The sequence below is a fragment of the Balaenoptera acutorostrata genome, chromosome 6, assembly GCF_949987535.1.
Source record: "Balaenoptera acutorostrata chromosome 6, mBalAcu1.1, whole genome shotgun sequence".
In the NCBI taxonomy this organism is placed as follows: domain Eukaryota; kingdom Metazoa; phylum Chordata; class Mammalia; order Artiodactyla; family Balaenopteridae; genus Balaenoptera; species Balaenoptera acutorostrata.
The window spans coordinates 89,483,512-89,509,167 of record NC_080069.1 but is presented as its reverse complement, the minus strand read 5'-3'; the positions used below and the strand labels follow the sequence as shown (position 1 = coordinate 89,509,167).

General features: G+C 49.4%; 1 protein-coding gene across 1 annotated transcript in view; it reads left to right on the top strand.

Annotated features, from left to right (window-relative positions):
- Positions 1-25,656, top strand: part of PAX5 (paired box 5) — a 177,734-nt gene that overhangs the window by 31,917 nt on the left and 120,161 nt on the right. Inside the window, exon 6 of the mRNA XM_007197009.1 lies at positions 25,255-25,430. Within this exon, the coding sequence (XP_007197071.1) occupies positions 25,255-25,430 (176 nt within the window). The remainder of the gene's footprint in view (positions 1-25,254; positions 25,431-25,656) is intronic.

The following is a 25,656-nucleotide window of genomic DNA, read 5'->3' as shown; positions in this document are numbered from 1 at the left end:
CCAAGTACTAGAGGCTCATGAGGCAGGGAGGGAACCCAGAGGAGGGAGCCTGGGGCTCTGGGTTCCAGTCCTCAGTCTGTGGCTGACTTGCTGGTGACCTTGGGGAAATCCCTTTCTCTCTCTGGGCCTCAGTTTCCTCATCTAAAACATGGGATCAAGGTTCTCTTTGGTACCAAGATTCTGAGCTTCTCCTGGTCCCATCTCAAGTCCTCTTGGCATTATTTTAAACAAGTGGTTCTCAGACTTTCAGTCTTGCAACCCTTTTAAACTCTTAAAAATGATCAAGGACCTCAAGGAGCTTTTGAATTTATGTGGGTTAATTAAAATGGACAAAATTTTAAAATATTTATTAATGTATTAAAAATAGCAGTAATAAATAACATAAATAATGTGTTGTTTGAAATAAGAAAGGACTGTATTTTCCAAGCCAAAACATTTAGAGTGACATTGCTTTATGATTTTGCAAATCTCTTTAGTGTCTGGCTTAATAGAAGACAGCTGGGTTCTCATATCTGCTTCTGTATCCAATCTGTTGTCATATCACACATCTTAGAACCTCTGGAAAACGCCACTGTATACTTGGAAAAGCATCAGAGTGAAGAAGGCCAAGAACAACTTTGTATTATTATGAAAATAGCTTTGACCTCACAGACCCCTTGGAAGGGTCTTGGGGATCACTCAAGGGGTCCCTGGACTGGACTTTGAGGATCTCTGCTTCAGGCTGCTGCAGACTCTGAGCTTACTTATCACTCGCACAGAGAGGGAGAGCAGTTAAGTGGTTTTCATTAAAAGAAAGGTGCCATCAGTTTCTCCTGAAGGCAGTGGGAACCATGGCAGGCTTCTGAGCTGGGGAGGGAGTGACAAGACACGCTGGGCTTTGGAAACCGTTCTTTAGCAGATTAGGGTGTGCAGGGCTTCTGGGTCCTCTCCCAAGCTTGAACTTCCACAGAAAGGCACAGCTACGGAGGCTCCTTTCACTTCCAGTGGAATATCATAGGGTTTGAGGTCTGAACTCCGTCCAGCAGGCTTCCTTTGGGGCCAACAACAGCTTCCTAGTGCTCCCTAAGAGCCCAGGGAGTGGGCGTTTTGGGGACCCAGCCACCTCTCCCCATCCCAGCTCAGCTCTGCAGTTGTTCAGGGCAGGCCTGTGAGACCCCCACCCAGCGCATAGTTTTTGTGGGGAAAACCCCAGCAAATAATGTTGATTTGGAATGAAACAAAATAAAATGAAATAAAGAAGTAGGTTTGGTGTTTGTCTTGACTCCTGGCCTTTGAGGAAAAGCAGGTGTGAAAGGCAATTGAAAAAAAGGGAGATTTTTGTTCTGATTCCACCGGGGCTTCTGAGTTTTTCCAGAATGTCAGTGGTTGGTCACGTGTGTGTGTGTGTGTGTGTGTGTAATTTCATTTTGAAATTTCCAGTTTTCATTTTCATTGGTACAAGTTTATCATTTGCATTAGTCCTTCCTTGGACTGATGGACTAAAATGGAGGAGAGGAAGAAAAAGAGAATTTCCTAAGGTCATTTAGGAAGACTTGAAAGATGCTAGAGGAGATATGCTCGTAGTGAGATGAACTGAGCTATGAGAGGAAACAGAGAGAAAGGCATGGCCCCTAGAGAGACTAGAAAAGAGGACGGTAAAAAGCGACAAAGGGGTCAGACTCTTCCCAGCACCAGCCACCAGGTGGCATCATCGACCCAAGACAGCTTAGTTGCTGTCCAGGGTTAGGGACAAGAGGGGTTACAGGACAGTGTGTACTGACCATTTCCGAGCTTGGTATGCTTGTAACTCGGTGGGGGGCAGCAGTGCCCAGGTAGGCTGACCATTTGCCTGAGTTTCACTTCTCTGCCAGCATTTAGTCACAGCAGTGGGAGGCTGGGCCATTGCTGTTGGGGATCAGTCCCGTCCTTCCTCACCTCCATGGTGCAGATATTTTAATACAAACCTTTTTGGGAGTCAAGTCCTCAGTTCTAGTCTAAGCCTTTACTTGCTGGCTGTGTGACCTTGGGCAAGTCACTTCTCTCTGAGTCTTGTTTTCCTTTTGTTAAAATGTGGATATTTGAACAGATGACTTAAGGGATCTTTTGGGCTCTGACATTCTGTGGTGTGCCAGAGAGAGCACTGGAGTTGGAGTTAAATTCAGGATCTTTCTCCATTGGCTGTGTGACCTTGGGCAGCTCACTTCCCATCTGTGGGGATTGCAGTAACATCTCCCTCACAGTCTGTTATATGAAATAGCAGGTTGGAAAATGCTTTGAAATCTCTTTTGGTGCTGTAGGAGAGGGAGGGGTTGCTATTTATTTTTTTTCCAGGCAACTTAGGTTAGCCAGAAGCAGGCCTTCTACCATCCTCACAGCTCAGAAAGTTTGTGCCTCTGCCTGTGACCACAAATCAAAGCCTATGGTAGGTGTTTTCTCAAGGTCACTGCATCTCTGTCCTAACTATCTCATGAATCTGCTCCTTTTTTTTGGTCCCCACTGCTACTGCCTTGGTCCAAGCACCCTCTCTTCTCCTTTGGACTATTGCTGTAGCCTCCTAGTGGGTCCCCACCTCCAATGTCACTGACTTCTCCAAACAGTCCACCTTCTGCATAGCAGCCCCAGGGGCACTTCTGAAATACAGTTTGGATCAGTGACTCACCTGAAGGGTTTTCACCCTTCAAATCTGCCCATTGTTCTCAGAAATCATCTAAACTTCTTAACAAGGCTGCTAGGCCTTCTGTGGTCAGACCCGTGCCCATCTCATGAGCCTCGTCTCTCACCACCCTCCTCTTTTCATGCTCACCCCAGTCATACCAAACCTCATTCCATCCCTTGAGCACCACTTGTTCCTTCCTGCTGGCAGCCTAAGGGTTATATGCACGGGTTGTAGTCAGGCAACCTTGGTTCTGGTGCTGACTCCACCAATGCCTACTCGTGTGACTTTGGGCAAGTTATTTGACCTCAGTTTCCCTCTTTGTAAAACAAGGGCACCCATTGTGCCTACGATTGGGTTGTTACGTGGATTGAATGAGGTAATGCATGCACAGTGCCCTGGAGGACCCCGATGCATGATATGTGCTCTATAAAGGATGCCTTTTATGGTAATGTGTTCCCACCGCCTGGAAACTGCCCCCTTTCTCCATCCTACCATTTACTCAGCTGACGTTCTACAACTTCAGGATCCAGCTCATGTCACTTCCTAAAAGTGAAGGCTTCCCTGAGGGTCCCTCCTAACTGTCAGCTCCCCTGGGCCCACCTGCAGCACCCAGAGCCTGCCTGTTGACAAAAGTATCACATTTGTCACTCATCTCTCTTCCCTGTGAGACTGGGAGCCCTGTGCAGGCGGGACTAGTGTCTGTAGTGGTCACCATTGTGGCCCTAGTGCCCAGCACAGGGCTGGTTCTTGGTAACAGATATGTACCGAATAGGGACTGATGTCACAGAAGCCGGGAGCCCATCTGGTCCGTAGGTGCAGGCTGCTGAGTAGAACCCAGAGCCTTACACATCAAAGGCTTCTTCCTTTCACTCCTGCCTGACTCCATCGTCTCCATCCTCCAGCGCCAGTTGTTTTACATCCATATGAGCCTTTCTGGCTCCACAGAAAGGATTTCATGACAACCATTCTAGAGGGGGAGGGAGCTCTCCCGTGGTCTAAACACACACACGCGTGCACACACACACACACGCACGCACACACATGCATAGCTCTGCATGCTGGTGCCTAGGGCCCTTGTTCTGCCTGCCTTACCTAAGCATATGCTCCAGGTGTATATAGATCACAGCCTCAAATGGGAACTGTGACTCTAATGGTTAGCATTTACTGAGTGTTTGCCATATATATTTTAAACTATTAATGCATTTAATACCACCACTGTACCAGGTGAAGCTCTTATCATCCCCATTTTATAGAGTTTCAGAGAGAGATCCAGCAAATTGCCCAAGGTCACACAGCTCCACAGCGGCACTATTGGGACCAGCCCCTGGGCAGCTGGCTTCCAGAGTAGCCTTACCTGCCACCCTGGTCTGCTTCTCACAGAGTGTTGCACAGGATGGCATCAGTGGGAATGTCCTCAGCTCTCTCCAAAAGGGGGCTTTGAGCCCACCTTGTATTTCAGTTCTACCATTCCCATCACCCTGCCAGGCTGAGCTCAGGGCGACCTTGGTGCAGAGCCCGCTTCCTCACTCAGGTACTCAGCCATTTCTGAGGCTTCCCCTGACACTGCTATGCATGCTTCCCTGTCACATCCTCCAGTTGGTCACCTTCAAGTGCAGTTGGCTGATCACATATGGACTTCACACCACAGCAGGGTAGCACAGTGGGTGGATTGGAGTTCGAGCCCAGCCCTGCCACTTACTAGCTGTGCGAGCTTTGACAAGGGCCTGAACTTCTCTGAGCTTCAGTTTCCTCATCTGTCAAAAGGGGATAATAATTCCTGCAATTCCTGGTAATTAAAAAACATTATCTATAGTATTTTGATCAGCTCTGGCACATGGCACATTTTAAGAATATTTAACTCATCAGAGCAGAGTTTTTACCCTGAATCCAAATTCCTCAAGAAGACCTTCTTAAGAACTTTCTAAATTCCCAGCTCTTTTGTTTTCTCTTTCTCTTGCAGGATCTTAGTTCCCCGACCAGGGATCGAACCTGGGCCACGGCAGTGAAAGTGCCGAGTCCTAACCACTGGACCGCCAGGGAATTCCCATTTTTCTCTCGTTTTTAAATGATTATTTTATTTATATTGCTAAGTCTAATGATAGGATTATTCAGGCTAGGGTCAGAAGGAAAAGATGTATGCACCAGAATTTACATTGGCAGAATTTTAGCTCCACTTTTTCTCAGAAACAAACAATTCGAGTTGTAGCTGAGGGCAGCTTGCAGAGGCAGGATGAGCCCGTCACAGGGTGGAGAGGCTGGGTTCCTGGCTCCAGTTCACCACTATCTTGCTGTGTGGTCTCAGTCAGGTCCCTACCCTCTGGGTCTTTGATTTGGATGCAATGAGCCCGGATCACCCTTCCATCCCCAGATTCTGCCCCCTCCCTCCTCCCTGCTGTTCCCCCTCCCTCCTCCTCCATCTTCTCTCTCTTCGTTTCCTTTCTGTGTGAGATACAAACGCCATCCAGCACTTTTGAATGGGACTTTTGTTCTGCTAACATCTCTTTTCTGAAAAGAACGATTGGTCAGGTTTGTATCTTTTAAACGCTGGCACATTTCATCAGTTAAGAACCTGCATACCTCTCTCCCAAGACAGAGCTTTAAGGAGGCAGACAGAAGCAGCAAAGGGGGAGGTTTATGGCAGACAGTGAAGGAAAACCCACCAAATCTCTTTGGGGGCCTAATGTATGGTCCTTCCCGAAAATGCCGTCTTTCCTGGGTGCCCCCTTTCCTGCTCTCCCTGTGACCCTAAGCATTTTCCAGCTTGACTCCAGTTATGACTTGCGTACTCCTCTATAGCTCCCCACAGAAGGGGGAGAGGGGACGAGTGGGACCTGTGCCTGAGTCATTTTCGCTCAAGGTCTCTTTGAGGTAGGGCTTGGAGCACAGGATCAGGAATCACAGGGCCTTGGGTTTGAGTGCTGGTGATCTTGGGCAAGCCACGCTGGGCCTGGGTTTTCTTACTGTCAAAGACAGAGCAGAATTCCTTCCTCAAAGTCTTGTGCCAACTCAGGAGGAGCAATGTGTGAGAAAGTGCTTTATAAACTGTCAAGCTCTATGTAGGTATGGGTGTCGTAGTTCATTTCAAGTGCCTGCTCTGTGACCTTGGACAAATTCCAAGGGTCCATTTACCCTTGGAGAATTAACTTCTCCAACGGTCCATTTACCCATCTGTAAAATGGGGACTCTAATCCTTAGATCATACAATTAATGTGAGAATTTCATATGGATGTAAAACAACTGGCAAGAATAACTGTTCTTGGCAGTGGTGAGACAGGCTGGGACCTGGGACCCTTTGCTGCAGCGCTGCAGTGCTTGCACCTGGACACACCTCTCCTCGAACAACAAAATACAAAGAAACTGCCTGGGACTAAAAATAACTGTATGCATGCCCAGTTGGGGCAAATTCTGGACCCAAAAGATACAAAGAGACCAAAAAAACCCAACTGCCACTTTTGAAGAGTCTGGAGCAAAAACAGGGTGTCCAGAGCAAAAACAGGGTGTCGGGAGCAAAAGCAGGGTACTGTGCATGCCCTCTGCCCACACCACCACCTAAGGGGTGGGCAAAACACCTAAGCCACCCCTCTGGCCCGACCCCTGGACACACCCCTACCCTCACCCCATGTAAGAAACAAGCTTGCCCCCCCTCGGAGAGTGAGCAAGAGAACCTGTGGTTTGTTCTCGCTGGCCCTCACGTGCTGCACAAGGGGCCCCAATAAAGCCTTGCCTGAATTTCTTGTCTGGCCTCTAGTCAATTTCTATTGATTGGGGAAGGCCAAGAACCCTGATCGGTAACAGTGGCAGGTGCCCAGGTCTAGGTTAGTGCCCTGTCCCTTTCCCTTTCTTATTTCTTCACGGTGCCTCCCCTGAGTACCGCGCACAATACTGAAGCCACAGGCTTCTGAAGCCTGGCTGCCCATTCTGAAACCCAATCGGCCGCTTCCCTAACCTGTGCCTTAGTTCTCTTGCCTGTAAAAGAAGGATAATAATACCTGCTGCAGAGGGCTGTTGAGCAGATTAGCCCGTGCCCACGCATGACCCGGCACAGAGTCGGCGCCCAGTGAATGTCTGTGATTCTGCTGACCTTCCTCCCTCCGCACACCCAGAAAGAGGCCCCCAGCCGCCATCTCCTTCAAGCCCCCTTGGCCGGCGAAGAAAGCCGGGCCTGAGTGGAGCGGAAGGGGTATGCTCGAGGTCGCACCAGGAGTCCCCTGCCAGGATCTCTGGGGAATTTTCAGGGATTCCGCCGTGCCACCCAGCGAATAAAGAAAGCCCTTCCAAGAGGCCGAGGGCCCTGGGGAGAAGACAGAGGCCAGACCACGCTCCTCCGCCCCGCTCTCGGGGCGCCCCATCGGCTGGGAACGGAGGGCAACTGTCTTCCAGGAGGGCATGGGGGTTTGCTGCGCGGGGTGGCAGGAGAAAGAAATCCAACCGCGTCAGAACATGGCGCAAAAAAAAGGAGAGCGCGGCGCTCTCGGCAAGGAGGCGGCCTGCCTGCCCTGCCTCCGCCAAGCATTTGCAATTTAATTGACATTTGGCGGCAGGAAGCCAATCAGTATAAGTCAATTGACGTGGCGAGATAAAACTAATCGGCGGCCGGCGCTCCTCCCGCCGGCACGGCCGCGGCGGGGCCGCGGGCACAGCGTGGCGGCCGTGGCGCCGCGGGCCCGGCCCCGGCAGGTACCGGCGTTGGCGCGTGTCTCGGCCCGCGAGGGGGCGGCGGGCGGCCCGCTGATTGCCGCGCAGCCTACGGCGGCCGGGATAGGCCCGTAATGAATGACTTTATTTGCCGGGGCCCTGCTGAGAACAATTGAGTTTGTTATGGTAACAACGGATGCCAGCTTTCCGGGCCCCGGGGAGCGCGGGCGCGGCGGCAGCCGGGAGCTGGGCAGCGGAGCAGATGAAGCGCGCCGAGGCGAGGGGCGCCGGCGGCGGGGAACCGGCCCACCGAATGTCAGGAGCCCGAGGGACACTGCGCCCCGGAGCCGGCGGAGGAGAGGCCGGGTTGCTGGGCCTCCTTGCACCGAGGTGCTGCGGTGGGTGATGCACACCACTCTCGCCTTGCTCCGCAGTGCAGAATTGGGCTGGGGGTTCGTAAATTCCTTGCTCTCTTGTTGGACTGGCCCGTCCTCCTGGTGTTCCTGCGGCCGCTTCTTCCCTCTGCTTCTGAGTGTAAGGGTTCTTCTGGTCTTGCTGAGTGATGCCCTGACATCAGTTTTTTGTCTTTTGCTCCAGTGGAAAAGTAGAAAAAGACACAAAGGCATCCCTGCCCCTCGGGGCATGGCTTGACAAATTCAGGGCTGCATATCAGCCCATCACATGTGGTGATGCTGTCTCTGTGCCCTCTGCTCTGGAGAGAGGGCCTTCCTTCCACCTCTGTCCCCTGTCTGTATCCCCATTCTTTGTGGCATGGCACCTCCCACAGGAAGCCCTCCTTGTCCCCACAGAGAAGGCTGCCAGCCACATGGCCACCTCTGAGTCTCTGCAGCCTTCTTCTGCCTCCCCCATCGGTTGGTGACTTCCAAGGGCAGGGACCACCTCCGATTCCTCCCAGTTGCTCCCTTAGCGCCCAGCTTGGGGACTGGCACAGAGCACAGATGTGGAAGGAGTGGATAAGGGGATGCATTTCTTTCTTCTTTTCAATCTCTTGCTTTCCCTCTAGTTAGAGAACCAAAGCGTTCCTTTTTCTCCCCCCACCCCACACCCCTTTCTAGTTCTGTTTTCAGGCACACTACCATTCATTCATTCACTCAACCAATATTTACTGAGAAGCAGCCATGTGTCAGATGCTCTGATATAAAAGGCCCTTGACTTTGGGGAACTTACTGACCAATGAGAGAAGATAGTACAATGCACGTGATAAATATGTGTCAGGCGCCTACTGTGTGCTGAGTAACGGCCTGAATTCCTTGAGTTGGCACAGGCTTAATAAGGGCTCTCTGAGGACTTTCCCCCCGTCATTGCATTCAGTGATCCTTGGTGCCACCCTGTGACAACCACTCTTATTCAGAAATGTACAAACTGATGCTTAGTGTGTTTAAGAAGCAGCACGATGTTGTGGAAGGAGTCTAGATTGGGAATCTAACGCTAGTTTGCTGTGTGAGCTCTGTCCATTTTTTTCCCTTCTCTGGGCCTCCGTGTCCTTGTCTGTAAAATGGGGGAATTGGAATTGATGGTCTCTGAGGACCAGATGAGTGTGAGTTGTCCACAGGGGAGATGGAGGCAGGACCCAGGTCTCTGCTCCCAGCCAAGTCTTGCAGTGTGACCAGTGCAGCTGACGTTGAGACTGAAGCACTCACTGTGTGACAGGCACCGTGTACAACGCCAGCCTTAAGAAATGTAGGTACTATTACTGTTTCCCTTTGGCAGATGGAAAAGATGAGAGGTTAAATTACCAGTCTAGGGTCATGCAGCTAGTAAGTTGCAGGGCTGGGATTCAAACCCAAGCAGTCTGGTTTCAGAGCCTGTGCACTTAATCACTCTGTTAATGGCAGAGGTAGCACGTAACCCCCCCAACCCTGCAATCCCTCCCCTGCGCTTACACCTCACCCGGTCTTAGTCCTACCTCCCTTGCTCTCCGAGCTCCAAAGCTCATTCTGCATGTTTGCAGGGCAGCAGGAGCACTGGTTTGTCAAGGTGTCTTTTCTTCCCCTGGCTTTTTGCTCTTCTCCTTGATGCAGATGGCTGAGAGAAGACCTGGCAGGAGGGGGAAGCTGTTGTGGAACGTGGGTCCCTTCTTGGCTCTGTCCTAGCTGGATTATTGTATCTGGAATTGGGTTGCTAAAAAAGAAGAGGGGGAATCCAGTGTTGTCTTTTAGGAACAAGCTCTTACTTATCATGCCTGAGGAAGTACATTTATTTTATAGTTAATTTTGGCACCTGTCTTCCTGTTCCTCAGAAGGGGTCTGGAGAACTCTTTCTCTCCCCAAAGACACCCTTTTTCAGAAAGACAGATTAGGGTGATAGTCTCAATATGAGATAGTCCTAATTGGCAGAGCTGAAGGGACCTTGGAAATCGTACACAGTGAGTTTAAATGCTGTCAAATTAAAAATTGTTAAATCCTCCCCTCTTTAAAACAAGTATTTTGTAGTGCTTCCTTTGCTATCCTAAAATGAAATTTAGAGAAAATATAACCTACCTATACACATAATTTAAAAATCAATATAATGCCCCAATTGTAACAAAAAAGGGAAAGAAAAATAAAATCATAATTAAATGATGTATTTCATTATGTAAATGCTCAGGCCTGATTACACCAGAAGACATAATAAAGTAGTCAGTTGCTTGCACTTATGCGTAGAATCACCATGAACGCGGCAGCTACAAATGTGGACAGCTGCGTTTTCTGGCAATACAAATACCTATGGTGGTGTTGCCATCAGCAAACTGATTTTCTGAAATTGTGAACATGTCTTGATAAAATTGCAACCAAAGCAAAGCATAATCTTCCCTCAATTTATGTGATGGTTGTATTCCTGGAAAATTCAGTGTAAATTAAAACACCAAGTTTGTGTATATAAGTAAAATAGTGTTAGGTTCATGGCTCAAATATTTATAAAGAGAGTTTTCACCAACTTGAATGTATGATGAATCATTCCAAAGATGTGTGAGACGCAGGGCGATCCTTCACTGGCCCGGACTGGGGAGCACCCTGGCTCTGCCCACTAAATGCCATAACTCCTCCCCAAATAACAGTAAGTCACAGATTTCCAAAATCTCCTCTGATTTGATCACCCTTGTTGAGATCCACTGCAACAAATGAGTTTCTTTTTGGAGTCTCTTCCTTTGGGAAGTTCTGTGACTCTGTGAAAAAGCAAAATCTGCATATATTGTGCATTTTGTGTGGAGGACCCTGTGCTGGGAAGACAGAGAAGCATGGCCTGATGTGCATCTGGGGCTCCTCCATGGGTACCAAGCTCCCAGGGAACCACGGTTGGTTGGAGCCCCACCTACATCTTGTCTCTGTCTGGGATACCCTCTGCCTCCTCTCTCATGCCCCCAAGTCCAAATCCTGGCTCAAATGCCAACTGTTTCCTCCAGGAAGCCTTTCCTGACCCTCTCCTTGACCCCTAACACCAAACACACTCTGTCTCTTGGCGCCCACTGTCTGCTCTTCAGTGCTCTCGTAGGGTACTTTCCGATGCTTGAATCCTAACTCCATCTCTAGGCTTCTTCCCCCTGCTAGGAAATGGGCTCCCCTTACAGGACTATGCTTGGGGTCGGAGCACCAGCAAAAGATGAATGAATGCTTGAACCAAAGGGTGCAGCTTAGCCAGGTGCTCCTCTCTGAACACACCTTGTCCTTTTTAATTAGGCAAATGGCTTCCCTTTTCCTGTTCTCACTCCCTGTCCTCATCGGCTGACCCAAGATGTTTGCCGTGCAGATGATACTGTCTCAATTTGTGGTCCCCCTGGCTTGCTTGCTCTGACCCAGTGCTGCAGGCTTGGCAGGATTTATTGACCCCATTGCACAGATGAGATGAGATGTGCTGTGTAAGGTCACACAGCTGGCAAGTGGCAGAGCCAGAGCTGGCACCTGGTACACTACCATCTTTGTCATTTAAACTCTTCCAAGGCCGGGCCTCCCCCTTGGGGAGTCATTCATCCATTCACTGGCTCCTGACTGAGAGCTGGGCACTGCAACCTCAGTGATGGTCAAGGCCTGGTGGCCCCCTTTGTTTTCCCTGAGGGAGTTCTGTCTCCCAAGCCCTAGGCCAAGCATGGAAAGGCGCTTCATCAGATGCCCGCAGGGAGGGAGTGAGCACTCCTTCACAATGGGAGGTTGCCAAGGAGTGGCTGTGGCTGTCTCCTTTGTACCTGTTTTTGTTTTTGCTTTTTTTTTTTCACTTTCAATGAAATATCCACTTTTACCTGTTTATTCCACAAGTGTTTTTTTTGCGCCTACTATGTGCCGGACATTATTCTTGGTGTTGGGGACACAGCAATGAACGAGACAGACAAAACCTCTGCCCTCATGAATGATATTCTAATGAATGAGAATAAATAAATAAGGAAAATAAACAGCATGTTGTTAAGTGCTCTGGAGGACCACAAAGCTGGGTAAGGAGATAGAGAATGAAGCAGGGCCGGGGGTAGGGTACATGCTGGTTTGTGGAGGGTGGTCATAATGATGAGATGCCATTTGAGCAGAGACTCTAGGGGAAGGAGGAGGGAGCCAAACAGGTACTGGGGGAGGAATGTTCCAGAGAGAGGGAACAGCACATGGCAAGGTCTGAGTGAAGCAGGGGTGTGCTTGGCATGATTGAGGGACAGCAAGGAGGCCGATGTGGCCAGAGCAGAGTAAGTGGGAGGAGGGTGGGAGGAGGGGAGGTTAGGAAGGTGGGGCTGCAGGCCAGGGGACCCAGATACAGTAGGGTCTTGTCAGCCATGACCCACTATGGATTTTGGTCTCAGTGAGATGGGGCATCAGTGGGTGGCAGCCCGGAATGTCTAACAGGGAAGTTCAGGGGTGCGTTCTGTCCTCCACCATCAGTGAGTCTCTAAGTCTGGCAGACTTCCCTCTTCATCGTTTCCTGGACCTGCCCCTGAACCTGGGTAGCCATTCCCGCCATGCGCTCTTTCCTGGGTGAGGGCCTCCATCTGGCCTCTGGGACTTTTCTTATCCCCCTCCAAGAGGGTCTCTACTCTGTGGCCACAGCAACCATATGAGCCCCTCTACCCCACAGCCGTTCTGTGTCTGGACTGAATTGTAATTGTATTGATGTAATCAGACAAGGGCCCGACTATTTGGAATACAGACTGAGGAATCTGGGAGGTAGGGTCTGGGGCTACTGGAAGGTGTACGGGGAGGGGGGGCAGCATGATGCAGTGTGAGTCTCAGAAGCCCTTCCCCCACCCTCAACAAGCCCTTCATCTCAGCCCCATCTCTGGCCTCAGCAATGGCTCCCCCCAGAGGCGCCTACTTTATTTATTGCTTCTCCCCAGCTCCCTGTGGGCAGAGGAAAGTCCATTAGTGTGTTTGCAGACTCTGCCAGCTCTAAGCAGATGCAAGGCTTATTTGCAAACTGTCATTGCCCTGGCCTCCTCCAGAGACCTGCATGCTGGGCTCAGCTTTGTGGTTCCAAGAGCCTCCTCCCCCAGGCAGACAGCCGGGTGGAGCCCCTGTGCCCTGATTTCCCAAAGCACAACATCTTAGCTTGCAGTTAGGAAAATTAAATTAACTGCCATGAAGGAACCAAAGCAGCACATTGGGCCATGTTGAGAGTGGAGAATGTGGCTTGGCGTGAATCAGGGGACGTGTTGAGAGAAAGCATGAAGAATCCTGGGCTGAGGGCCTGGGATCCAGGTTTGAGTCCTGACTGGGATGCTGAGTGTCTTGGTGACTTTGGAAAACTGTTTTCTGCCTTCTGGGTCTCAGTTTCTAAGCTGTAGAAGATGCTGCAGCTGATCTTAGAATCCATCGTAAGCTCTAAAATTCTCTGAACCGAATTTGGAGGTCGTTTCCTTCGTCCAGGTATTCAGGGACAGAGTGGTGTCCCCAAAATGATTCCACAGTTTGAAACTGCCTGGAGGTTGGCCTCAGCGGGGTAAGAGGCACTCAGGAGCTGAGATACCAGGGCTCTCAGGCTCAACTGGCCTGATAGCTCTGCTATGTGACCTTGGGCAAGCCGCTTGCCCTTCTCTGAGCCCATTTTCTTGTCTGTAAATGGGAATGATAATCTCTTGCCCATCTCCTGAGGTTATGGTGAGAATCAGAGAAGCTGATGAATGTGAAAGGTCAGCGTGACTGTATACTTGAGGAGTGGCGCTTGTTATTGTTGTTGTTGTTACCATTTCCACATGTGCCTTACTCTGTCTGGGCGCATACAGCTGCCAATATAAGAACATGCCCCAGCTGAGTACAGAGCCCAAGCACCTCAATTTAGCTATGTAAAAGGGAATGATGGTGCTTCCGTGCAGAATAAAGAGCCTCTCTTATAATTTGTGCTTTTTCAATTCCATGCCATCATAAATCCACCACTCGTGTGTATGTCTGGTGGAAAAACACACCACAGATTTACACAAAAGCCTCTTGAGTTCTTTTCAGCTGGGACAGGAGATGACACACGTTGGCAGACAGAGGCTGATCTCTGTGTATCCAAGAGGAGTCAAGCCAGTCCAAGTATATCTAACAGGTCAAGCTCTGAAATGAAGAAGCAATAAGCCAGTGAAATGGTACTATCACCGAAACATGATTGATCAATTGAATTCTATCAGAGACAGTGGACAGTGAGATTAACTCAGGCCTGATAGGTTCAATGAGTTAAAGCATGATGTTCATTTCAGCTTCATTTCACCAGTCTTTGCTTGTGAAATTGGTCAATCAATAGAGGTTGAAGATCATATATATATATATATATTGGGGACCATCTTATGGGGAATATAATCTTGGTAGTTGGCTCCTGGCTGGGGCTGCCTGCCTTGGGTAATGGAGACAGAACAGGGACTCCATCAGCCCCATCGAAATGGCCTGATATCTTCTCCAAATGAAAAGTATTTTTGGATCTCTGATGATTTATCTTTTTTTCCTCCCTCTCACTTTGATCTATGACAAAACCCATACCCATCTTGGAGAAATATAGTGATTTCTCCCGAAAACATTTGTGCAATGATCAGATAGATACACTTCAAAATATGAACCTTCTTTTTAGTTATATTGTCCTCGGAAAAAAATAAAGACAGTAATTTAAAAACTCAAATGGGGGTAATGCAAAGATATCAGAGTAAATATGATTTTAAACCCTTTTATTTATTTATTTCTGCACAGTGGGGGATGGGGACAGACTGCTGTGTGCATGAAAACCGAAAAAGGGATGCATGCCTGAGAAGTCCTTCTAGGTATAATTAAAACGAAGCCTTTAGCATTCTTTGATCTCATTTGAAAACACAATTCACAGAAACAAATCACCCTTTTGCTCTTAGTAGTATTTCATTTGCTTTGGAATATTTTCACTATGGTGGTTAACATCCTTCCTAATTAGTGTGCGTATCTCTCTGTAAGGTGGAGTAATTAGGTACTACTGTACGAGGTAATGGACTTGGACAGTACGGATTAGAGAGAACAGACTTGTCCTGTGGAAATGCATAAGGTATTACTTCCTTCCTGCCTCTTCCTTGAGGTCATCTTGATTCATTTAAGCACAAAGAAATCCCATCTCTTCATACCAACACCATGGGAGCTTCAATACTGTATTTGTACTGTTTGTACATCAGAGTATATATTACGCTCTGGATAATAGATAATAGTACCAGGCCGCTAAATGGGGAGGAAAGAGCCTTGCACACTTTACTCCCTCCCCTTCCCCCAGTTCCTGCCCTCTAAACCTACTGACTTATAGCCATTCCCTGGTGCACCAGGCTTTTTTGTGCCTCCAGACCTTTGCATGTGCTGTGCCCTCTGGTTGGAATGCACTTCTTGACTGCCCCTTTCTTTGGCTAACTCCTTTCTACTCATCCCTAAGACTTGGGCTTCATCTTTTCCAGGGGGCTTTTCTGGATCACTTCTGCTCCCAGTCTGGATTAAGTGGAGTGGTTTAGTGTAGGGGCGGGAGCAGACTCTGGAGCCAGACTGCTTGGGTTTGGATCTCAGCTCGTCCATCTCTTAGCTGTGTGACCTTGGGCAAAGTGCTCCCTGTGCCTCCCTGTGCCTCAGTTTCCTCATCTGTAAAATGGGAGGGGGCAATAACAGACTTGACATCACTGGGTTGTTGTGAGGATTAAACAGATAAGTTGCTTAGAATAGTGCCTGGCACAGAGTAAGCTCTGTATAAGGAGTGGCTACTACCGTGTTGTTCCCACGGCTGCCTCTGCTTCTCAGGCTTGCTTCTCTGCCTTTGGCTCTCAGGGCGGCTTACCCTACTGCATTGGGACTTTTCACTTGTCTGTGTCCCCCACTTGAAGACAGGGGTTAGAACTTACCTCTCTAGCTCAGGTGCCAAGTGCAGGGCCAAACACTCAGCAGGAGTTTGGTGCATGCTGCTCAGGAATGAATGGATCCATGAGGCTTGGAACAGGAATCAGGGGCCTCATGTGTTCCTAGGCTCAGCTCACCTTGGACCTGCCTTCTGGCCCCAAACAAATCCCTTTGCAGTTTCTGAGTGTGGAATCATCAGTCCTTTGGGGTCTTTCCCTCACTGACAGCCTATGACTCATTGGGTAACACACGGCACAATCAGATTCACTCTGGTCGAACCTGAACGTATTCGGCAATTTTACAATTTTGCGTTTTCCTTCCCGAGAAGAAAGATTGAGTGAAACTAATGGCTGAATAATGGTTGTTCCAATAGAATTTTCCTCCATGCCGCTCTGATTTTTCTCAGCGTGCTGCCCCGGTTTAGGATGGCATTTATAAAATCACCCGGAACATCGAGTTTGGTTCTGGGCTGCCGTGGGACCTTTCCAGCCCTGCCACCCTGATCCCCAGCACAGGGCCTGGCTCACATAGATGCTCTAGAAATGTTGCCGACTGAAGTTAGTTGTCTGGGCCTGGAATCCTATCCCCTTATGCCAGCACCTTGTCCCTTCCCCTTATCTGAGGTCTGGGTCTGATGTTTGCTCCTCCAGGACCCAACTCTGTGTTGTTAGTCATCTCTGAGTTACCCTAATCATTCAAAACACCATGCAGAGAAGAGAAGCTCTGTGAATTATTTTGTGTAAAAGAATTAATGGCATTTTGTTGTTGTTGTTGGGCTCTGAGCACTATGAGACTTGCTGTGTTTTCCTTTTGGTGTGTGTCACCAGGAAGCTTAGCGCTCAACTGAATTTTGGTAGTTTATCATCCTCTTGTTTAAAATTTTGTGAATTGCCTCAGCTCTTTCTTAGAATGTAGAACATAAACTCTTATTTGGTTCATGCTTTCTCCTCCGGGATCACTGATATAATGGAGGTCACTTCCAAAGGTTTTCTCCGGAGTTCTCTGATGATGCCAGACACTATCCTATTACTGAGTTCCCCTGAACCATTCGGACCTGCAACCCCTCAAGTCTTCCCAGGTCACTCATTCAGTCAACAAACATTGATTAGCATCTCCCTTGCTTGAGGTGAGCCAGATGTGGGCTTTGTCCTCAGAGAGCTTATACTCTTAGCAGGGAAGGGAAGAAATACAGGCATACCTTGGAGAAATTTCGGATTTGGTTCCACACCATCCCAGTCAATCAATTATCGCAATAAATGGAGTCATACACATTTTTTGGCTTCCCAGTGCATATAAAAGTTATGTTTACCCTATACTGTAGTCTATTAAGTCTGCAATAGCACTATTTCTAAAAATGATGTATGTACCTTAATTAAAAAATACTTTATTGCTAAAAATGCTCACTGTCATCTAAGCCTTCAGTGAGTCATAATCTTTTTGCTGGTAGAGGGTTTGAACTATCACGAGAATGACCAAAATGTGACACAGAGACATGAAGCGAACAAATGCTGTTGGAAAATGGCACCAATAGACTTGTTGATGCAGGGTTGCCACAAACCTTCAATTTGTAAAAAATGCAATTATCTGCAAAGCTCAATAAAATGAGGTATGACTGGGATAATCCTAGAAACAGCTCAGGTTTATTGAGTACTAACTACATGCCAGGTACTATGCTAAGCATTTTATATATATCCTCATTCAATTCTTTCATTGATCCCATGTATCATTATGTATTGTTCCATTTTATGGATGAGAAAACTGAGGATTAGAGAGGTTAAAGAAGTTTCTCAAATATCATAGGCTTGTAAGAGACAGAGTGAGGATTTGAACCTCCCTAGTATGCTGTATCACATCCATCACGGTGCTCAGCTTGACTCTTAAGATGTGTTAAAAGGTGTGCAAGTGCTCTGCCATGTGACCTTGCTGTGACCTTGAACAAGTTACTTATTATCTCTTCCACTTTCCTCAGCAATAAAATGGGGATTCCAAGAGTATGGACCTCACAGGGTGGGTTGTGAGGAGTGAAATCCAGGATAATAGTGGTGGCCCATGCAACTTGCTGAGGAGACCTAGAAGATAGGGTGATTAATTGAGCCTTGTGCTTCAGAGAGGCTGAGCCTTTGATGGGCAGGGGTAAAAGGTGAGTCAGCAGAGGGAACGGAATGAACAGTGGTGTCAGGGAGTGGCATCAGGGACACTTGGGGAATGAGGAGTAGCTTACTGGGATGGTGTTGGGGAGTGACTAGAGGGGTGACCTTGACTGGAGGGGCAGGTCATGGAGGCCTGGGAGGCTTGGGCTTTGTCATGGGACAGCCTTGGAAGGTTTTCCTGATGTAAATGATGATGACAATAGCTTACGGTGTTTGGACACTAACTTTGTGCTAAGTGTGTCACAGGGATTATCTCATTTAATCCTTATAAAAGCCCTAGAGATGGTCCTGCTTACCATTGTTCCCAGTTTACAGATGAGGAAACAGAGGGCTTTAGTCTTAGTAGCTGACCTGAGGAGTAAAGGGAAGTGGAGAGAGCACTGGATCTGCAGACAAGAGACTGAGGTCCAAGTCCCATCTGAGTGATCTCAGTTACTCATCCTCTCTGAGCCTCAGTTTTCTCACCTGTAAAATGGGGTAAGAATACACACCTCACCCAGATGTTCTGAGGATCAATGAAATTTAAGGATGCGAAAATAACTTGGCTCAGCCCTGGCACGGAGCAGTGTTCTATCCAGTGGGAGATCGTGGGGCTTGGAGAGCCTGTGCTCCCCACCATCTCTGTCACTACCCCTGTATTCTTAGCTAGGGACAGATGATGCTCTCTCACTTTCAGTGGTATGCAAGGCATTTTGCTGATGTAGCCCCAGAACAAGTACCCTGTCTACCCTCACCCCCCCTTTTGTAACCCATAGTCATGCCTATCACCTCCTATGGAGAAAATTCTGGAGCCACTGCTGCCCTCAGCAAGCTTCCATTGCATCAGAAAAAATTTCTTAAAGCTGCAAGTTAGCATGGTCTGAATTTGGTTGGTCTCTGCTTTATGGATTGCTTTAAGAATTAGCCATGGCAGCCATCTGGGAAGACCAACCCCAAGCTCCCTGGACTCATCTGACCCTAGCTGGAAATGCCCCAGGTCACACCCGTTCAATGTTCCCAACCTCCCTGGCTCTAGACTCCTGTGGCAGATGACCCACCAAGACCTGGCTCTGTCCCTGTCTTCATTGGGGGAGGCAGGGCTGTGAGCATGGTGGGTGCCAGAGTCCAGAAGCAGCAAACTGGCTGGAAGTCAGCCTCCTTGGAGCACTGCCAGCCAGACTGGGAGAAGACCTCAGAGCCTGGGGTAAGGGTGGGGCACGGGAGTTATTTTCACAATTTCAAAAAGATTAAGGGTGAATGCAGTCCAGTGAAGAAAAAAAGATTTCTCCTGTCTCTGACTTTCTCCTAGAAGCCCCCTCCAAGGGCCCCCTCTCCTCACATGTCCATTCTTAAAGTAAGTATTAGCAAAGAGAATGGGATCTCCTGGGTAGGTTTGGCCATCATTTAGGGGTAGAATGAATATTGGGGGGATGTCCCCTACAAAGACTGCACAAACAACCAAAATGGAAAAATAGGTTAATGCTCATTTAATACTATTTAGTAGACAAAATCTCGGTGGCTTTTGGAGGAGAAAATGGTTAGAAACAACTGACTCAGCCTGCTTAGTTTATTGATGGGGCATGTGAGGCCCAGAGAGGGAGAGGTACCTGTCTGGGCTCACACAGCAAGTAAGGGCAGAGCTGGGGCTAGAACCCAGGTCTGCTGGCTCCCAACCCTTTTCCCACTGGGCCCTGCCACTGCCCTGCCATGCTGAGGAGCAACTGTGAGGATAAAGGAGGCTGTGTCAGGGCTCTGGCTTGGGCTGGGCTCTGCGGGGAAATGGGACTCTGAGAAAGGCCAGAGACTGACCCAGTAGCTCCAGCCTCCTTTCCTGGGCTCTGGAGCCTCCAGCTGGGGCTGCATCCCAAAGGCCATGATGCCAGAAGGAATTATGGAGATTCCTGTTTGTTTTTATTTTCTTTCTTCCCAGGGAGCATCTGCAGACATAAAGTACATGATGATTTTTAAAGAAACAAACCAGAACCCTCCAAGAAAAATGCAAAACCCCTGAATCTGCTGTGCTCTGAAGAAAACGCAATGGGTTTATGATCTTTTAAGACACACAGGAGACAGCTTTCTCTTGACAGATGGGAATCTGAGGCTATTTTGCTTCCTCCCTCTTTGCGTGACCAGACCCGATTGTGTAAAGCTTTTAGCTTCAAAGCCAGGTTGTGAATAACATTGGTTTAACCTGAAATTTAAAGCCAGCATTTCTCTGCTCCCCGAGATGGAGCTTCCTGCCCCTTGCTCCCCTGAAGCTAGCTTCCAGAATGTTAATTCTACGAGCCATGGTTGACTAAGCCCAGCACTGGGTCTATTACATATTATTTGATTTGGAGTAGAAAAAAAGATTTAAAGATACCATGCCCCCTGTATACCTTTGTACTTTTGCCCATGTCTGTCCATATATTTAAGCATACCATTCACATTGTGAGTTCAGATTTTTCTCCCTGGAATACAATGGGCCCGAGTGCTGCTGGAGCCTGTCTCCAAGATCACATTCTCCATTGAAGTGATGCAGCACCTTTGTGGATGAGAAACGCTATGGAAGCGTCCATTGGAGGCCTGGAGGTTCAGACCTGTCCTTGTGCAGGGTGTGATTTTCTGGTGTTCACTTTTGTAGCCGTCTTTTTGCATGTAATCTGTTTGGCTCATGCTCACCCACTGTCTGCGATACCCAGAGATGGGTCAGCCATGTCCCTGGCCTTTGAGAACCATGAGCCTTTTTGTCAGAATATTTGTCTTGGTTGACACTTGCACCTTTACTGGTCTGATTATTTTTCAGTTAACATTTGCTTCTTCCACTGGATGTAACTCCATGAGGACAGGGCTGGGCCAGCTTTTGCTCATCTCTCTATGCCCAGCGTTAGCCCAGCACCTGCTCTCTAAGGTTGGTTGAGAGAAGAACGAACAAACGAATGAATGAATGGGTCAAATGGAGGGACTGTGACATTTACAGGCCAGACCTGCGGAGTGAAGGTGGTATTACTAACTTGTTTGTTTATTCCACAGATGTTCTCTGTGGAGGAGACAGAGATGAATTAATTGTGGTGTTTCTCCCCAAGGTAGCTAACAGTGCTATGTGAGAGTGAAGGGCCCAGGGGCTTGACTCCTAAGATGAGGGAGAAAGTGGTCAGGTGGAGCAGTGACTGAAGCATGAAGGAAGACACCCTGGAGGAGGCGGCATGCGTGCACATGATTAGTGTTTGTCCTGGCGACAGGGCACACGCCAATGAGGAGTGATTTACCTTCCATATGGGCTCTGTGGATCACCTGTGGCTGACAGGCTGACTCCAGGCATCACCTTCAAATGTGCACAAATGTAAAATTCATCTTGCCAGTTCCTAGTCTTTCCAGACCTTGGGAGCAGGGTTTAGAAAGCACAGCCTGATCTACAGGAACTAGCAGTTCAGGCCCTGGGACTGAGAAATGTGGAGGGCGATTGCCTCCCCAGCCCCCTTCTGTGGCCCCCCCTCCCCCCAGCGAGGCTCAGATGACCTCCGTGGCTATTGTGGCCTCTGTGGCTGCCTGACCGGACCCCCGCCTGCCTCTCCAGAGTCTCCTGGGGCCTCTTCCTCCCACTCCCTCTGTCCCTTTCATCTCCTCTGCCTGGCACACCCCCCCCCTCCCATCCCCCGCTTTGCCCTGCTGACATCTTGTCCTCTGCTCTCAGTTCGAGCATGGCTCCGCTTCGGGCGACTTCCCTGACTCCTCCCCGTGAGGTCATTACACATGGCCATTTGAATATATTTCTAGGCACTTTTCCTACTTATCACAGTTTGTAATCATATCTGTTTGTGTGAGCACTTGACTAAAGTGGGCTGCCCTTTCTATTTTGCAAAGAGGGGCCTGTCTTGGTCATCACTGTATCCTCTGTTTTTTGTTTTGTTTTTTAAAATATTACCTGGTGCAGAGTAAACTCTTTATCAATATCTGTTAAATGAATGAGTAAATGATTGTACGTTTAGGAGTGCCCCAGGCCTTCTTAAGGAAATGACAGACTACCTGCAAAGTGGCAGGTAGACTTCACCTCCTTCCTGAGGAGAGAAAGCAGGTGCAGGTGCTGGCAGGCGGGAGCAGTCAGAGGGGTCAGGATTGGGCCGAGTGCCTGGAGAGGTGCCTCTTCCCAGCTCCCAGTCCCCCATTCCGAGTCTCTGGGTCACCAAGACAGCCTGGACACTCTCCCGGGCTCCGCCCATGGTGCTGCGGCTGACTGTCAGAAGGCCCGAGTGGGACGCGGTGAGCCTTCCTTCTGGAAGACTCAGCAGGCCCCAGCGCGGCTGCCTGTGCTGAGGAATGTGTGGTGTCCTGGGCGGGGGGCTGGTCCTCCAAGGACCCGCAGTGCATGCCCTTGAGTCAGCATGTACCCTGAGCCTTAACTCTGTGCCAGGGTCTCCCTGGTGACCAGACAGTGACCTTGCCCACAGGAGCCCTCAGCCAAGCCATCTCCTCAGAGCTTCCTCAGTGGAGGTGCAGCTCTGCCTTTCCAGAGCTCTGAGCTGTGCACAGAGCCCAGCCTGTGAAGCCCATGGGAGAGGACATCAGCGGGAGGACCAGCTGGCTGCCAGGGAGAGGCTGTCCTCCAGGGGCAGAGACGTGGAGTGTCTGAGGGGGCAGCCTGAGTGGGAGGCAAGAGGCAGGCACTGCCCAAGGGGCTCAGCAGGGAGAAGCCTTGGCAGGAGATGTCAGGAGCTGGCAGATAGGAAGGAGCCTTTAATAGGGTCTGGCTGGTAGGATGGGGGCTGGGGACTATAAGTGAAGTTGGTGGACAGGGAAAAGTCTCCTAAAAGTGGACGTGGTCTCTCTGACAGGGAGAGACTCAGTGGGAGCACTGGGGACCCAGGCCAAGGTCAAGCTTTGGCAGGAGTGACCGGGACCAGGATGATTGGCCAGAGCCAGCTGAGCCTCCTTCCCATGTGTATGTGTGTGTGTGTGTGTGTGTGTGTGTGTGTGCGTGTGTACCTGTGCACACATGGGCTACTTGGTGGATGCCAGCCAATGGGAGAACACTGTTGGGCAGACACAGGCTGGGCCGTGAGCTCCCACATCCTGCTAGTCTTGGTGCCCTTGTGGGAATGATCCCCATGGATATAGGCCATGACGAAAGAGGGGTCTCTGAGGATGATGTCCCGTGGGCAGGAGCAGGGACCTGTCTCGTGGAAGGCCAGTGTCACAGGCTTCCAGGGGAGGGCCTCAGGCTTTAGACTGGGGGACATCAATCAGAGAGACCTGCTCCCTCCTTGGCCCACATGTTGGGGTGTCTGGTCATTCAGTCTACAGCCAAGCTTAGGTATCCTCTTGGGGCAAAATTGATCTGGGATCCATTTTCTCAGGGGCGTCCTAAGCCACCTCTAAAGGCCCTTCCTGTCGAGGATGCTGGGGTGCTCTGAGCTGTCAGCCGCCACGGGGAACTCTGAAAGGCCAGCACTCATGTGAACACCCAAAGCTGGTGTCTTTGTTCAAATGTCAGAGCCTGTATTGCAGTTGCCCTGGGTAGGACAGTTGGGGAAACACCAACCTGGGGCAGTGTCTCAGGGACACAATATCCCACTGCTTCAAGCTCCTTGGTTCGGCTTCCTTCCTCACATGGGTGGGGTTTTGACATGATGGATGAAGTCTAGGGCGGCAGTGAACTGGCGGGGTGGGGGGTGGGAGGGGGATTGGGCAAGGCCTTGGGTAAGGGCACCTGCCCGGGAGAGATCTGACACACACTGGTTTCCCACGGGGGCTTCCCAGTGGCAAAGGCAGGCCTCACCTCCGGGCCTGGCTTCCAGCAGTGTCTCTGGGCAGCCCTGCACGAGCAACTCGGTCCCAGAGGGCCCTGGGGAATGATGGTCCTGCAGGCCATTTCCTCACTGGAATCTTTCATCCTCCTTGTTTTCTCTCATTTTGAATGGGTCAAGCCCAAAGCTCATGAAAGATATTTCAACCCATTTAATTTTTAATTGATAATTCCTAGTATTTTCTCTGAAATGTAGGCATTATCACGGTGAAGAGCTAACAATACAGAACCCATAGAGAACTTAATCCTGTGCTTTCTTAGTAATTTACATTTTGTTGAATAGTCAATACATTTAAAGTTCTATAACGAAACAAAACAAAACAAAACAAAACAAGCATGCTTTGAAAAGTGTCCCTCCCCTTTGCCTCCATCCATTTAGCTCCTACCTCCCTGAATGGGTAACCACTCTAAATGTTTCTCGTGCTGCCTTCCAGAGCCATATATGTGTGTGTGTGTGTGTATACACACACACACACACACAATGTGTGTAAAGTCTTATTTTCTTCCTTTTTTACACAAAAAAGTATATATTTTTTTTGATAAATTTATTTATTTTATTTACTTATTTTTGGCTGCGTTGGGTCTTCATTGCTGCGCGCGGGCTTTCTCCAGTTGTGGTGAGCGGGGGCTACTCTTCGTTGCAGTGCATGGCCTTCTCATTGCCATGGCTTCTTTTGTTGCGGAGCACGGGCTCTAGGGCGCACAGGCTTCAGTAGTTGCAGCACATGGGCTCAGTAGTTGTAGCTCGCAGACTGTAGAGCACAGGCTCAGTAGTTGTGGTACATGAGCTTTGTTGCTCCGTGGCATGTGGGATCTTCCGGGATCAGGGCTCGAACCCATGTCCCCTGCATTGACAGGCGGATTCTTAACCACTGCGCCACCAGGGAAGCCCAAAACGTTGTATATTATACATGCTGTGCTGCATCTTGTTTATTTATTTTTCATTTAACGATGAATCTTGAAGATCTTTCTATATCAATTCACAGATGGAATCCTCTTTCCTTTTTGTTGCCATACAGTATTCTACTGTGTAAGCATACCATAACTTATTTAACCAGCTCCTACAAATAAACTCTTGGGTTGTTTCCAGTCTTTTGCTACTAGAACCTTGCATATATATTGCCTCCCATATGTGTAAGTCTAACTATAAAACAATTTCCCAGAGGTACAATTGCTCTGTCAAAGGGAACTTGCATTTGTGATCTTGATAGATTTTATCAAATTGTCCATCACAGGTGTGTGATCAGTAGACTCCCATCAGAATTGTGTGAGAGCATCTGTTTCCTTACAGCCTTCCTAACACAGTGTTTTGTTGGCTGGTCACATGATGTGGTGGCAGTTGTCCCGGGGAAGGGCGTCAGCTCTGGGAAAAAACTATACCTCCAAGGGGATCTTCAGAGCAGGAGAGGTGGTGGCACCTGGTGGTTAAGCCTCTGAGTCAACCCGAGCTCCAGTCCTCAGGCAAATCAGTTAATCTCTCTAGGCCTCAATTTTCTTATCTGCAAAATGGGGGAAATAATGCCATCTACATAGGGTTCATTGTGAGGATTAGATACAATGACGCATGCTTCATGCAGGGCCTGGCCTGTGACTGTGGGAAGCTGGCTCTGGCCTAACCAGCAGGGCAACCTTGGCCAAAGACCCCCCTGTCTGAGCCCCTGTCTGTTTCCTCTCTCATCAAGGGAGGAGCTGGGCTCGTGGGTCTCTCAGGCCCTCTTCCCAATCCAGGGTCTGACATGTCTTCCCCAGCAGCTTGCGTGACCTGCACTCACCCCTCCTCTCTCATGCTCATCAAAGGTATTCAGGAGTCTCCTGTGCCGAACGGTCACTCACTGCCGGGCAGAGATTTCCTCCGGAAGCAGATGCGGGGAGACCTGTTCACGCAGCAGCAGCTGGAGGTGCTGGACCGCGTGTTTGAGAGGCAGCACTACTCGGACATCTTCACCACCGCAGAGCCCATCAAGCCCGAGCAGGTATGCCCCCGACTCGCTGCCTCCACACCTGCCACCTGCACGCAGGCCTGGGTGACCCACCCAAAGACATTCAGTGGGGAGTGGGTGAGAGTGCCAGCTTCTACTCAGAGCCGGGCTTCTCGTTCTCCGCCAAACGTGGCCAGTGGCAGCATCCCACAAGGTCTGGAGGATGTGTCTGGGGCTTCTGCAATTGCTTGCCCTGGTGCCTCCTCTCTCTGGCCGGCGG